The following is a 15,865-nucleotide window of genomic DNA, read 5'->3' as shown; positions in this document are numbered from 1 at the left end:
CACGTCTCTGTATCAGGTTTCAACTAGTACTGATGGCCATGAAACACTAAAACTGCAGCCCAACCTACCCATAGACACCTGGCACAATTCTTCTGAGAGAGAATACAGCATAGCAAAATTCTACTTACTTACTCATGCCATGCCATATTTTTCAAATGAGTAGCAAAATATCAGTTTGTACACGTCACCATTTTTCCCCAGAAATCACCAAAGTAATGATGATGAATGATTTTGTACTTGGGTGGCTAAATTCACATGACAGTTCTGCAAGTGAGACTTAATGGAAAGAAGATTTGTGTATCTGAGTACAGGATTAGGTCCCAAAAGCGGAATAGCCTTTTTAGCTCTCCACTTCTCTCAAACAGCACTTCCCTTTTTGCTTGATCCTTGGATGTGAGAAAGATTTGGTTTCAGATGTGTATGCCTGTAGCACTTGCTCGGGGTTGAGCTGCGAGCTGATCCCAGATGCAGCCTGCAGTTACGCATTCGCAGGGTCCCTGGTTCCAGCCGACTGCTGCTGACCACAACTCTCATTTCCTCTCCGTCCAGATGTGAAATGAAAACTATCATAACAGACTTTCTTAATATGTGCCAAGACAAAAGAGCTTTTTCTCTTCTATATTTGACCATGCTGCATTTCAAACACGTGACCTCACCTCCGTGAAACTGGTGGGATTTATCCCTTTCACCGTACATAGTACAACTTCTACCAGGACCTCTGTGCAGCACCTCTTTTTATTCATTTGCCCAGCACACAGTCATCCTAAAGTGATCTCCAGCATGTACCAGCTGTGCTGGATCTTCCACTCATTTTTGTTGTGTCACCATAGCTGAGAGCCAGAGGGAAAAAAACCACGCAACTTTGACATAAATGTCAACCGTAGAGTAAACCTAGTGTTACGAACCTTTCAGGACAGAAACTCTGATCTGTGCTTGTCTGTGCTGTGCCTAAGACAGTGGATTTTGGCCTGCAGTCATAACTGTAGGTTCAAGTATGCAATGAGAAGAATAAAAAAGCTAATTGTTCATGCCGTCTCTTGGACAGCACAGCTGCGTGTCAAAGAGAGAAGCTCTTCCTTTGTACAACACTCAGCAGAAAAGCTGACCAACCCGAGTGCGTAGATGAAGTCGCACGGACAGTCCCCTGACTCCTCCTGTACCCCACTGCTTCATCAACACAAAATGCGTGATCCTTGCTTCTAACAGGCTGTTCAACTAGAGGCAAAAAAGAAAAAAACATAGAATCATGCTGGCTTAGGCTCTCTATCTTCTGTATTCTTTCCTATGGCTATGCCCTATGTATGTGCTTACCTTTACGTGCCACAGATGAGCTCATCCACCTAAATACTCTAAAAGAGCCATCTCCAACGCAGCAGTTGTGCCCTGCTGCTGCCTGCTTGCCCTGCTGACCCCTCATCCAGTTTGTCTGTGCTTGTCGGTGCCCTTACTTGCCCGACTCGCTAGAGCACATGGACTTCCTGATGCTCAGTGGAAGGGTGTTCTGATATAACCTTTGGCAACTCACCCTGTGAGCTCTAAACGACTACAAAGCCCTGCTGCTTGTCCTGGCTCCTTGTAGCAGAGGAGCTGGGAAGGGCCTTGCACCTCAGCTGTCACCACATGGCCAAGGACACCATGTTGAGTTGCCATCAATTTCAGTTTACATGAGGAGACAGCTGTGAGCTGAAAAGCAGTCATAGTGCCTATTCTCTTCCCTCCGCTACGACGGTGCTAGTGGGCAGGGCACGGGCAAGGCACCTCCTAAATTACCCTGAGATCACCTCAAGGCGCCTGAACAGGCGTGGAGTAAACGGCTGGTCTGCACGATGGTCTTGGAGCAGAGCTCAAGAGCCTATTCAAATGTAAGGTTTGTATGTAAGGGTTTTTTTTACTTTTTTCAGGGAAAATCCCACATTAATAATGTTCTAAGTATAGACTCCATTCAGCAAGATCTATTTATAATTCTTCAGTCTGTCAGTGATTTAACTGGAAAGTCGTATGTGCCCAGGAATGTGTATTATCTGGGAAGGAGAGACATCCTTCAGGGCTCATCCCTTGAGCCCTCATCTATGAGTAGTATTTACATGCTTTAGGAAAGTGGAAAAAAAAAAAAAAGGAAAAAAGAATGAAGAACCCTTGCACTTTCTCTGTGCCTCAAGGATACCCGATTGGAGAAAAAGAGATGCCTCAACTGTTTGCCGTTACTCCCACAGACATGAGCCTTTTTATCCTGTTGGTGGCTAGAAGACCTGACTGAAATTGGGGATGATGGTAGTATGAAAATATCTGTCAAAGGAGAGTCACAGTCACAGCATCATTTAGGTTGGAAAGGACTTCTGGAGGTCATCTAGTCCAACCCCTTGCTCAAGCAGGGTCAGCCAGTGTATGTTGTCCATGACCATGTCCAGTTGCGTTTTGAGTATGTCCACAGAGGCTCCACAACCTCTCTGGGCAACCTGTGCCAGTGTTCAGTCACCCTCACGGTCAAAGAAGTCTCTCAGATTGAATTTACTGGCTTTTATCTTGTCCCCATTGCCTCATTCTGTCAGTGGGCACCACTGAGAAGAGCCTGGCTCTTCATTCCCTCCCACCAGGCACTTCAATTGATCTGCACCTTGTTGTTGTGGGTTTGCGTGGCAAGGTTTTGGTAGTGGGGGAGATCTACAGAGGTGGCTTCTGCGAGAAGCTGCAAGAAGCTTCCCCCATGTTCGATAGAGCCAGTGCCAGCTGGCTCTCAGACGGATCTGCTGCTGGCCAAGGCCAAGCCCATCAGCAACGGTGGCAGTGCCTCTGGGATAACATAGTTAAGCAGGGGCAAAAAAACTGCGGAAAAATGGCAGTCGAGAGATAGGAGTGAGATGATGAGAAAGAAACAACTCTGCAGGCACTGAGGTCAGTGAAGAAGGAGGGGGAGGAGGTGCTCCAGATGCCGGAACAGAGAGTCTTCCCTTGCAGCTCGTGATGAAGACCATGGTGAGGCAGGTTGTTCCTCTGCAGCCCATGGAGGTCCACAGTGGAGCAGATCTCCACCTGCAGCCCGTGGAAGGGACCCCACACCAAAGCAGGTGGGTGCCTGAAGGAAGCTGTGACCCCGTGGGGAGCCTGCGCTGGAGCAGGCTCCTGCCAGGAACTGTGGACCCATGGAGAGAGAGGAGCCCACACCGGAGCAGGTTTGCTGACAGGGCTTGTGACCCCATGGGGGACCCACGCTGGAGCAGCCTGTTCCTGAAGGACTGCAGCCCCTGGGAAGGACCCACGCTGGGACAGTTCGTGAAGAGCTGCAGCCCATGGGAAGGACTTGTGTTGGAGAAGTTCATGGAGAACTGTCTCCCGTGAGAGAGACCTCACGCTGGAGCAGGGGCAGAGTGTGAGGAGTCCTCCCCCTGAGGAGGAAGGAGCGGCAGAGACAAGGTGTGATGAACTGACCGTAACCCCCATTCCCCGTCCCCCTGCGCCGCTCGGGGGGAGGAGGGAGAGAAACGGGAGTGAAGCTGAGCCCGGGAAGAAGGGAGGGGTGGGGGGGAGGTGTTTTAAGATCTGGTTTTATTTCTCACTATCCTACTCTGATTTGATTGGTGATAAATTAAACTTTTTTTCTCCCCAAGTTCAGTCTGTTTTGTCCGTGATGGTAACTGGTGAGTGATCTCTCCCTGTCCTGATCTCAACCCTTGAGGCTTTCATCAGATTTCCTCTCCCCGGTCCAGCTGAGGAGGAGGAGTGATAGAGCGGCTTTGGTGGGCACCTGGCATTTACCCAGCCCAAACCAAAACACTTGCGTAGGATTTCTTTGTGTCTTCAAGGTGGGACGCGCTTTTCATCCGGCACAGCCTTTCTTTGTTGAATGCTGGTATCTGGGAGCAGCATGGAATAAGGAATAAAACAAAAGAAAAGACACCATTTCAGATAACGTGCTGCCACAGCGAACCAGGACGGCTTCTGAAGGGGACATTTTACATGCCAAGTGCCCTTTCTCCAGATGTTTCCGAGCTGGAAGTCATCATTTCCACCACGAATCTTACGGGAGCTTTTCTCGTTAATAGAAATACGAGGTTTGGGGGAAAAAAAAAAAGACAAGAAGCTTGGTATTTCGAACTCTGAAAAATAACGTAAGCAATGAGAAATACAAAGGAAGGCTGTGCGGGCTCAGACTCGCGGATCCGGAGCGCAGCAAGAAAGACCGAAAACCGATAAAATTTTAAAAATCTCCTTTGCTCCTCGGCAGCCGCCCAAGGGCGCAGACCCCGCGCTGGGAGGGGGGGCTGCGAGGGGAGCCCCGAAACCCCCGGGGAACGGGGGGATCCCCGCGGGGCTCGCGCGGGGGGGGCTCTGCCGCCGGGCACCCCGCGGCTCGGCCGCTTCCCCGCTCTTAGCAACGGTTGCCGGGGCGGAGGCGGGGCCTCGGCGCGGCGGGGCGGGGCCAGGCCGGCCGCGCCCCGCCCCCCTCCGTGGCAGCCTACAAGCCCCATGGTGCCGCGCGGGGCGGCGGCGCGTGACGCGGCGGGAGCGGGGAAGGAGGCGGAGGCGGCGGGGAGGGGGGGTCCGTCCCTGCCCTGTCGTGTCCCCTTCCTCGGCTCGGCAGACGCCATGTTGGTTTGAGCCGAAGATGACAGGGGGCGGCTGCGGGCGAGGATCGCGCTGAGGACCGGCACCGCGGGGCTCTCGGGGGACGCCCGGAGCCGCCGGGAGGACGAGGCGGGGGAGGGAGGACGGGCTGAGGAGGAGGAGGAGGAGGCGGCGGCGGCGGCGATGCGAGCGGAGACCTGAGGCTGCGGGAGGCGGCCACCGCTGAACGCCCCCCGACCCCCGCCGAGTGCCGTCGCCGCCGGAGCGTCGCGGGGGTGGGCTTTCCCCTCCGGCCGCCCCTCAGGCAGCCCTCCCCGGCCAGACCCTGTTGAATGTCGCGCACCGCCTAGGGGGGGGCCGAAGCCCGGCGTCCTCCCCAGCGGCCCCGGGCCCACCCCGGCCCTCCCGCCTCCCTGCCCCGCCGCCGAGGGCAGGAGCCACGTCCCGCCTGGGTCTCCCGCGCCGGCTGAGGAGGTGACTTGGACGCACCATTATCCCGTGAATCACCCCGTCGTCATTTCTGCAGGCCGGCAGAGGAGGAAGAGGGAGAGAGGGGAGGGGAGGGGGCATAAGCCCGCACGCAGCTCATGTGGCGGTGCAGTCCCGCCTGCCCTACCTGGCACCGCCGGTGCTGCTCCCGCCGCCGCCGCTGACAGGGATCTGCTGCCATCTCCGGTCTCCCGCCGGCTCCCCCGCCGCAGCCCCGGCGCCGCTCGCCCCTGGACGCTGCTGCTCCTCAGCCGGCCGCCGCCGGGGACCTGGGAGCTGCTGCCTCCGACGCTGACACCGGCTTGGCTGCTTGAAGATCTCCGGCGGGTTGTCTTTGGTGCTCGCTTTTTGGTTTTTTTGCCTTTTTTATTTTATTTTTTAAGTCGGTTTTAAGCCATTTAGGGTAACGTCAAGATGTCCGGCAGCGTTCCGGCTGATATGGTGAGTCTTACGCTCCTCGTTTAAAAGTCTTGTTGCGGGGAGTAACGTTTATTCCGGCCTGTTTTGGCGGAGAAGATGGAGAGGGGGGCGTGGGAAGGAAAAAAAAAAAAAAAAGAAAAAAAAAATCTCGGTGACATTTAAGGAACAGAAAGTTCCCGGTGAATACCCGGCGCCCCCCCGCCCCACAGCGCTGGTTCTGCTTTGCTGTTTTTGGGGGGGGGGACACACGGCTGCGCCCCTGCCCGCGGCCCCTCGCGTCTGACCGCCCTGCGGCTCTGCCCAGGCGTGCTCGGGGCGAGAGGAAGGCGAAGTAGAGCCTTCAGGGTTATTTACTCCAGCCCTTTTTTCTCTTTTTTTTTTTTTTTTAATTTTCTTTTCTTTCCGAACCAGCTGAAATTTAGTCTCAGCCTTTTCCCTTTTCTTGTCTCACGCTCCACTTGTTCCCTGCCGATGCTTGGGCTGCCGGTGTGGATGGGAAGTTAAAAAACCCTTCGCTCGCTGCCGGGTCAGGAGCGAGAGAGCAGTTCTCCTGCGCTTACTGACATGGCGAGGTCCTTTCTGCACCAGCTGCAATCTGGACATTTTTCAAGGGCACTCCGAGTACTTCTTTTTTATGGCGGGCTGTACTTCAGCCTGCGTTGGGTGCTCGGCTCGGTGCATTTGAAGTAGGGAGGTATCGCTGGGCGTGAGGACGGAGGGTGGGTCGGGTCAGCTAGGTAAGCTTTCTGTCCATTTGTATAGACTTCCATAAGTCACTTCATTTGGGGGGGGAAAGTTGTGGCTGCAGTTTGACATGTTAGTTCTTTATTCTTATGGCAGAATATTTTCACGTATCTCCCCACGACTGTTCACATTTAAAGGTACTTTTTTTTTCCAAAAGCAGCAGGCTTGTCCATGCTTTTGTTTTTATTTCCAGGATGGAGTTCTGTTTTGCGAGTAAAACCTGCCTCGGTAGTGCTAACAATAAAACCGAGTAGTCCTTGTTTCAGCCACCGATATGCAATTAATGGTGCATATGTATGGCTATTGAAATAGTGGTATCCTGTAGTTGCTTACTTTCAGTGTTCCCTTCACAGCTTTTGTACTGTAGTCAAAATGAGTGAATTCTGCCAAAAAAGCAGAAACAATGAGATATTGAGGGTGATTGAACATGCTTTTAAGCTCACCTTTTTTTTTTTTTTTTTTTATCCTTCCCCTGCCTTTATCAAGTGCTATAATTAATTTTTGCCCCCTGGAAGAGACGGGTGATGAGGTGACAATTGCCTCTGACTTTAAATCCTTTCAACTATCAATTTTCATATATTTCTTTTTAAGGTCTCTCTGGCTGATAGAGTACTTTGAACCCCCTTCTCCTTTGCATGTGTCTATCTTGCATTATATCACAGAAATCCTCTCCTTAGCTGTGGAGGGTTGGGTGCATATCCCTGTTTAAATTGCCCGGAGGAGTCCCTTGTCAGTGCCATGAAGCACTCCTCTTCCCTCTTGCCCTGGGCTGAGCACGCTGCCACCTCCACACTCCTCCTAGGTCCTGCCTGCCTGGGAATCGTGATGCTGCCACTGGGCTGGTGATGTTTGACATTTGACATTTTATACGACATACACACATTTCAGGATAGGTAAAATACTCCTTTGTTTCTATGAAACTGTTTCCTGCTGTTGTTATGATATAATGAGAACACCACTGACAAGGGTGACTAGGCCTAGCAGTGGTGCTCGGTTTCTTCAAATCGGGAAGAAGCTTGTTATACATAGTGATGTTTAAATACTGAGTCATTACAAAAGCATTTGACTGAAGATGTTACCAATGCCGGTAGGATTTCATATAAATAATATGACCAGAATAAATATTCTGGTCCTTCTTAGGATCGTTCTGCTGAGTTTCTGCATTATTAGCTACATCTTCTCTCTGGAAGCTTGAAGTGTGTTGTAGAAATTCAAGTTTTTAAATACAGCTAATAAATATTACTTTGTGAAACGAGGACTTGAAAACTCATTTTGGGTCTTCTTTTGTCACTGTCCTCCTTATTTCAAAGGAGCTTGCTCAGGAAAGAAAATGGGATTGTTATTTCATTGCTCTTTAAAGAGGAGCACTTACCAGGCTGTCACCTTGTTTATGTATGTTTTTATTTAGTGTAGGATTTTGCAGTTCCCATTTCTCTTATCCACCCACTGTGTAATTTGCATTTACAAAAAAATTATTTCCCATTTCTGTAGGAGTTGGCATCAGTGTGATGGAGTCTCATATTGCGAAGACTCCGTCACATTTAGTAAATCTGCTGTGAATTACTCAAGTATTATAATAATTTTCAAACTGTCGGATTCATGAACTAAACCTCTCATAATCATAATAATAATAATAATAATAAACTATTATAATTGCTGCTCCTTAAAAATGTGTTGATTTGCAGAGGGTCTTCCTGTCCCACCTTTGAAAAGGATCTGCTATACATAAATTCATAGTAAATTATCAAATCTTCAGTAAGCTTTGTACTTGTATGTAGGCATGATTTGATGTAGCCCCCTTTTCTCTGACATCTAGTTGACTTCTTTTCGGACTACAACAGATTTTAGCAGCTAACCATTTCAACATCCCTTCTTAAATAATTAACACAGTACTTTATCATTTGCATTCCACTAATAAATTGGACAGTGACACACCACATTCCGGGCATTGTAAGTTTGTGGTGCATTATTCCTTAGCAATATGTACTACTTGCAGGTTAAAACTCCACTCCTGGAATGAAACCTGCTAATATTGACCCCTGTACTTGAATAGTTTTGTTAACTTAATTAGGAGTACACGTGTGGGGCAGTGCTTGAAGATGATACTGCATATCTAGAGCCTGATTTTGTTTAAGTTTTCACATAAGTACTGGCGATCGTGGTGGCAACAGGGCATCTCTGAATAGGTTCAATAATTTCGTCAGGTAATTTGTCAGTTTTGCCATTCGATAGCAGCCTGAATTTGACTGTAAGTAACAGCAGGGCTGTTTGCAAGTTGGATTTCTTTTTGTAGTAATAAAGAGACATGAGGTGGTTTATGGACTTGTGAAGTTAATCACACTGTTTTTTTGTGGGTTTTTTTTTTGCAGTGGACCAGATGAAAATGATGTGGTATTTGTTTAAACACTGTAGCTGACTATTTTAAAACAAGCTATGAGAATCCTGTACTTAGTCCAGAAGTTATTACTCCGTTGAATAATCCCCTTTATTTCAGTGGAGGTACCACAGGAATCTGGGAGGCTGCGTCTGTGTGCTGTGTGCCTATGCTGCTTCTCCTTACACATATAATTCTTCAGGGATCTTAGAAGTTCACAGTGAGGGGCCTGTATGACTGAAAAGTATTACAATGTCCACTGCTTCCTGTGTCGTTGACTTTTATGTAGGTACAAAAAGGTTCTACCAGGACTTTCTTCCTGGGCAGTTCTTGGCATGCCCTCTAGGATATCAAATTCTTTTTCTGTCCAAGTAGTAGTCGAGAGTGATGCTTTTGGCCCATAGTGAGGTGGGTTTTTTTGTTTGATTGGTTTGGTTTTGGGTTGTTTTGGCATTTAACAGCAGAACACTGAAATCTATCAAACAGTTAAAGGGTTGAATTTTATTATGTACAGCTGTTAAACCCATGTGCTGTGCTTAGGAGATGTAGGTGGTATGGGAGAGATTATTTTTAATAAAACTGAATGTTTGGTGCGAGACATTTGCAGACATGCAAGAGGATAGAGTCTATGGTCTAAAACACATACATGGAGAATGTTAGAAGGGGGCAACAGGTGGAAGAGGAATAAGATAGAAACCCTGCTCCGTTGATGCCTTGTTAGTGTCAGCATCTTTAATGGGAATGCATATGTGCGTGTTCTTTTTTAGGAAATTTAGTGCAGAATAGTGTTGAATAGCTTAATATACATAAGGACTTCCTTTTTAATATATGTTAATGGAGGCTAACAGGGGAAAAGCATGGACTTGTAACGGATGCTACATCAGTAGGGGAATCTTGGCATCCAGGAGTAAGGTTCAGACAGGAGGGACTCCAAGGAGTAGCTAGTTGTACGGTAGCTGAGTTTTGTTGTCCATCATTCAGTCTAAAAAACTCTTTAAGAATAGTAAGTGCGGTTGTCATTATAATGTGCTTGGAACACAGAAAGAAAATACTTTGTTCACTTATAATATTTTAATGTCTCGGATAAGATGTAGTAAGTCATACATTTCTATTCTTGTATTTTAACTGCTTTTCCTTTTGCCTTCAGTAGAACCTTTTCCTTAGTTTTGAAAGTTATTGTATCCCTAGTAGCCTTTGTGCATATAGTCATTAGTTAGTCCCTTAAGTGGTTTTTTTGTAATTAAGGTCTAATTTTTCTGTATTTTTAAACTTTCTTTTATAATAAAAGTCTAATTTTTCTGTATTTTTGCACCCCTCTTGTTGAAAGTTCTAATTTGTTACATTCTAAGATAAAAATAGCTTATCGGGTTTTTCTGTGCGGCTATTTTTTCCTTCCCTTTTTTGATTTTTCACTATTGTTTGCTGATTGTAACAGATAGGAGTATCCTATCCTTTGTCATTCTCAGTGTTTTATTCGGGTTGTTTTGCCTCCTTGTGAAGAGGGAATTGGTGGGATCTGTGTGAGAAAGAAGAGCTTGAAGAAGCTCCTTCCTGACTCCTTGTGTATGGAGCTAGCTTTTGTAGCATATTGCAGTGTTTATTGTAATGAGATGAAGAACCTCCTTCACTGTTATCTGCAGCAGTGGCCAAGGATAAACTTGTCAAAGCTGATGTTGAATATATATATTTGGCTATACTTCAAAATGATTTGTATTTACTATTTTCCACACCCACTTTTTTCTTCTACAGATTAAAAAAAGTCTTACCTGTTTACTAAGATATATCTTTTTGGTTGTTAGATAATGACTGGCTTTCTATGTATGACACTGTAGTGGAAATTCCATAGCATCCTGACACATTATACGTATTCTGAAATGATGTTTGCATGTCCTTCGTCTCATTTTATTCGGGGCTGAACGGCTGTAACCTGTGGATGAGATCATGATTGATATTTTTGCTGGGCCCCAGTTGCAGCGCTGTACTTCAGGTGGAAGTGTAGGCTGGCAGTGTAAACTGTTCCTTCCTTCCTGCCACCCACTCTTCTTGTTGTTGTTACCTGAATTGGTTTCTCTCTACTTTTGTTGTCTAACCCCATAAATACTGGAGGGGATGTGTACTGAAAGACATTTAACTCCTCCCTTGTTGGGAATGCTGGGAAGCCAGCAGTAGTTGCTGGCAGGTTCCAGCAGGGCTGAGACACAAAACAAATGCTGAGTATCTGAGTATAGCAATGCTCACCTCTACAGCAGGAACACTGGATTCTGCATGTTAAAAAATTGCCAGATGTCATCTGTGGGAACTGGACAGCTCAGTCAGGGCCTGAATGAGGACAAGTTGCAGCTCTCAGTCGTGGAATTAGGGACAACTTCAGGTACCGGTAGTCTGTATTTCATCTTGGAGCTTGTGGCTGCTGTTTGTGGGTATCTAAACTTAAATTTTAGATCATTGAAGGCACACTACAGCCTTAAACCAAGATCTTTTCCTTGGCTTGGCTTAAGGCTGTAGTGGGAAATGAGCCTGTCTGAATGTGGTCCTTGCAGCAGACTTGGTAAGCAATACTTTTATCATACTGTAAACAAGATGACTAAGGACATGCTTTTCTGTTTTTCACCTGAGAGTTCTTCCGAAGTACAGCTTCTGTGAATGTTGAAATCCATCGTCATGGTATATGCAGTAAGTGGGATTTACTTGTGTTATATTTTTGCTCAGTCAGCTTTGTTTCTCAGTAAAGTCAGAATGTAAACTTTTGGTCATGTCACTAGATAAGCTTATGCAATACTGAGCAGAATGGAGAGCTTAGTTCTGACTCAGCTGGTGAGTGCTACTCTAGCTTTCAGGAATCCAGAAATATCTGGAATGTGACAAATCATTCTTGTGGTTTTATGTGAAAGATAGTATGGCTTATTTTCAGTCTTTTCTTGGTATGGTATTGGATCCACTAACTTGGTTATTTCTCATTGTAGCTATGATGAAAGGCAGAGCTGCTGATCAATACTCTTTTCCACATTGTCTATATTTACAGCAATTAATTGAGCCTACTGAAGTAGCAACCCTTCACTGCCACAATTTTGCATGGGTAAACTTTAGCTCACCATAATTATTAAAGGGATGTGACTGAGTGCAGTGCTTTCATTTTAGAAGCTACTGAAAAAGAGCAGAATGTCAGTGAGGAATTTTAATGTTTTCTCATGTCAAATCTAAATTCCAAAACCTCAGCTCTTGATCAGTTTAAATGCACTTTAGAGGTCTGTCTTTTGAAATTCAGTTATTGTTAAAAATTACCCTGTAAATTCTGCTAGAAGGACAGCCTTTAATTGTTGACAGCTTTTGTTATACATATGTTGCAGAACATCTTAAGGCAATGACTGGAACATTTTTCACTTGGTATATCTCCAGACAAATTTCAGTTCACAGATGTACCACCAAGTGTTGCAAGCAAGCATAGTGAGGAAATACTGATAGACGAAAAGAATGAAGAAGCAACACCCTGTAAGAATTGTTCAAAAAAAAAAAAAAGGTTGCCGAGACATTAGTTAAGGTTCTGCAAATAGCACTATGCACTTCAATACTATGCTTTTTTGTATCTGAAGTTTGAAAGGGGAGAGTAGTTGCTAAACAGGCTTTCTAAGAATGTAGGGAAAATTATTTAGGAGGTCTGTTTATTTTTGAGAACAACACTTAAAGAGAAAGTTAAGACTTTCTTGTAGGTCTGCTGGGCCTCAGAGAAATACTTAAACGCAATCGCAGCTGAGCAGTCTTACATATTTGTAGAAATTTGGAGTATTTTGTGGTCACTGACTGGGATTGAGTTTAGCTTCTTGACAGAGGATAAATTTGTTGCTGTTTGTAAACTAGCCACAGTGCAGGCCCTCTCTCAATTTGTAGTAAGACTCTGCAAGTGTGTTGATATCTGATTAAAAAAAATGTAGTGTATATGCTCCACAAATATAAACTTTGTGTAAAATGAAGATTTGGCAGATTACATAAGTGTGACACTGCCATCAGCGTCTTGTAGTTTTTTCTACTTTCTGTAAAGAAGTTGGAAAATAGCTTGCTGGTGACAGGATTACATTTGTGGATTGGGTTTGGTCTGTTTTTTTACTTAAAATTATTTGGGAGATTCAGTTTAGAGTTAAATGGAAAGTTTGTGGCAGAGTTTAGCTGAGACTTTGTTCCATGATACTGTTGTTATGGAGACAGAAACAAGGAAGAAACTCTTTGAGTTTTATGTGTCCTGTATAAATTAAACAAGTGAAAACAGATTCTGCCTAAGAGTTTGGTAGGTTTGTTCTACTACCAAAAAATGAGTCTATGCCTTAGTGGGACGTAGGTACCAAAATGGCACTTCATGTTCAACAGCACGGGGATGCAGTCTGGAAGTGCTTGTGTTGGTGTCTACCTGCTGTGACGGTGTTGGTTTGTCTTGAGAGCTGGCACAAATCAGCGTTCAGACTAATCTAAGTTATGTCAATGGCTTGGACCACTGCTGAGGAATAAAGGTGGGTCTTACCTTTAGCTGAGGCTGAGGATCTGGGTTTTAATCTGTGACTCTAATCTATTGGTAGTTTGGATGGGAATGAAAGCTTAGCTCCTTTTTTTTTTTTTTTTTTTTTTTTTTTTCCCCTCAAAGGGTGGTCCTGAGCTCTTCTGGAAGCTCTTCTGTGATCTTCATTATACAATATTTACTGTTTCATGTTGCATAAGAGATTCTCTCAAGCAATTGACAAAAGTATAGTACCAATTTCAGAATAAACACAAGGAAACTAAATGTGTTTTTCTTTCAGAGATAGAAAAGAACAATGTGTTTCACCTAAAAAAAGAATAGTACTTCAAAGTCATATACTGTAGCATTTGTTGGTATCTCCTCAGTGGAGTTATGATATGATAAAGCTTTGTGGTCTGGCAGAGATCCACAGCACCGTAATCTGTTTCTGATACTTAACATAGATTCTAGGTGGTACTACTTAATCTGTCTCTGGAATCTGACAAATGTTTTTAATATAGAGAAATAATGGAGTAGTGATAAGTGATGTGCAGTGTTAGTCAAAAGTCTGTTGCAGCTGGGGGTGTAAATTTAGGATTGCCTTCTTCAAGGTAGATTAGTGCCAATCTGCATGTGAATATATGTGCCATATGCTAGTAGGCCTCAGGAAAGTTATAGTAAGTTATATTACTATAAAATAATTCTTCTGAAATAGTAGTTCTTTCCAATATTTTTTTCAAGATGAAGTACTGTCTAACATTTTTCAGACATGTTTGTCTTTTATATACTATAAGGGACTGATTAGAAGCCTTCATGTACTTTTAAAGCCTGAAATACCTAGTTGCAGTATTCTTTTTTTAATGATAGAATTCATAATTGTATGGGCAATAACATGAACATCAAAATAAACTTGATTCTTGGAATAATGTTCTGTGGTTGTATTTGATGCATAACACATTACTTAGAGCATATTAAATCTGAATATTTATGTCATTTTGCCTGTGAATGAATAAACTTTTAATCAGTGCAAGCGAGTAATACATCATAACAGCTGTACAGTGTGGTAGTGAAAGCTTAGCTCTCACTTCTGAATTCGAGTTATTGATCTCTGATGGAAACAATCTTTATTGGACTTGCATGTTTTAGCGATTTATACTTTGTATACTTGTATAGTTATTTTTGGCAATAAATCCCAAACTTTCAGAAAGCTTGTTAAAAGATTTTAAGTGAGAGGAGTAAATTCTCATTCACTAACTGCATATGATTCAGTAATTATGAAATTAACGTGAAATCACACACAAAATTAATAACTTCCAGTTCCCATATTACAGCACATAAGTGGTGATGAAGATGTATTACTGTATGTTTATAAGAATGATTAAAGAGCTGTTCTCTCTATTAGTTGTGTGCTCTCTCTTATGAGGAGGTCCTGAGTTTTCATTTGTGTTCATTTTCTGGATTTTAACTGTTGGACTGCAACGTCCTACATTAAGGTGGACTCATTGTGGCACAGCATCATGTGCACGCTGTAGCTGCCCCCTGATAGTGGCTCAGCATGGGTAGTGCTGCAGGTAAATCCCTGCCTGAGGTCACCCTTGTACTGATGAGTGTGGTGGGAACACTGGATTTGGTTGTTCAGCCCTTCTTGCGAACACCTTAGGAGATGCATTTGCTTTCCCTATTACACAAAGGTCATGGCAGTATTTCTTGGAGCCATTCTAGTTCGACTGTATGTCTGGTCAGGCACTCCATGCTTGTAAGGTGGCGTTTGTCCAGCACGTTACCTTTGACCATAAAAATGTGTAGGGATTGTTTGACTTGGGTATTCAAAGATTTTGTACCAAAATGTGCTGTAGTGTGTATTCATCGTGCTATGGATTTCCAAGAGAAGCTATTTTAAAGACCACCTTTATAATTGAAAGACACGGCAAGTGTTTTGTATGAGTGCCAGCTCTATGCTAGTTCACTTCATGCTCAAGTACAAAGGAAGAGAAGGTTTTATCTAAAAAAAAAAAAAGTTAAAAATATGCTAGTGAGTATTTCTAGTCATGTACATGCAACACAGGGGTTTTAAGGTGCGATATGTCAGATGTGGCACCGAGAGAACAGCTTGTTACTGAGAAATTTGACTTTGTGTTGAGGATCTAGTTTTCATAACTAATGGCAAGATGACTCGGGCTCTTATTAAAGGGAAACTGCAACTGTGTTTGATTTCTGTCTACTTGTTGCCCCTGGCCAGTATAGTTGCATAAGAACCGGGATTTCATGTAAATCTGGAAATGAGTAATTTTTTTCCCAAATTACATATGTTTAAAATTATTTGGAGGTTTAAAATATCCACTATAGTGGGTGGAATGCTACGTTAACTGTAAGTGAGGTTGTGATGAGGGCTCAAGGGGAGGTGGCAGTACGTATTAGCAGAATTGCTTTAGCTTGGAAGATGGTTGCCTTTGAGTTGTTTCACTAAGAAGGGAGTCCTGTAGAAGGTGGTTCAAGGGAAGAGTGTAGGTGCTCAGAATAGGGTAGCAGAGGAGCCCGGTGGTGTACTTTAAGGCTTCTTCAGTAGCAAGGATCTAAAAAATTCTAATTTTTCAAACTTAATTGTAAAAAGGAGGGTTGAAGCATGCAGTTTTGCAGTGAACTGTCATCACTCACCTTATCTGGGGTGATGGGACTCTTTAGCTTTCTCCTACGTGCCACTTGTTATGGGAATGAAAATGGGCCCCGTGTGCCCATTTCTTCTGCTTTGGAGATGGGGATTTCCCTGGCAATGGAGGGCTCCAGTGCAAGGT

The 15,865-nt window shown here is 44.5% G+C and overlaps 1 protein-coding gene across 1 annotated transcript in view; it reads left to right on the top strand.

Moving 5' to 3' along the window:
• The first annotated feature begins 4,557 nt into the window (after positions 1-4,557).
• Positions 4,558-15,865, top strand: part of UBL3 (ubiquitin like 3) — a 60,188-nt gene continuing 48,880 nt past the window's right edge. Inside the window, exon 1 of the mRNA XM_075420047.1 lies at positions 4,558-5,493. Coding sequence (XP_075276162.1) covers positions 5,467-5,493 — 27 coding nt within the window. The 5' untranslated portion in view covers positions 4,558-5,466. The remainder of the gene's footprint in view (positions 5,494-15,865) is intronic.

Source organism: Opisthocomus hoazin, chromosome 1 (assembly GCF_030867145.1).
Source record: "Opisthocomus hoazin isolate bOpiHoa1 chromosome 1, bOpiHoa1.hap1, whole genome shotgun sequence".
Classification (NCBI taxonomy): domain Eukaryota; kingdom Metazoa; phylum Chordata; class Aves; order Opisthocomiformes; family Opisthocomidae; genus Opisthocomus; species Opisthocomus hoazin.
This window is presented reverse-complemented; position numbering and strand designations above follow the sequence as displayed.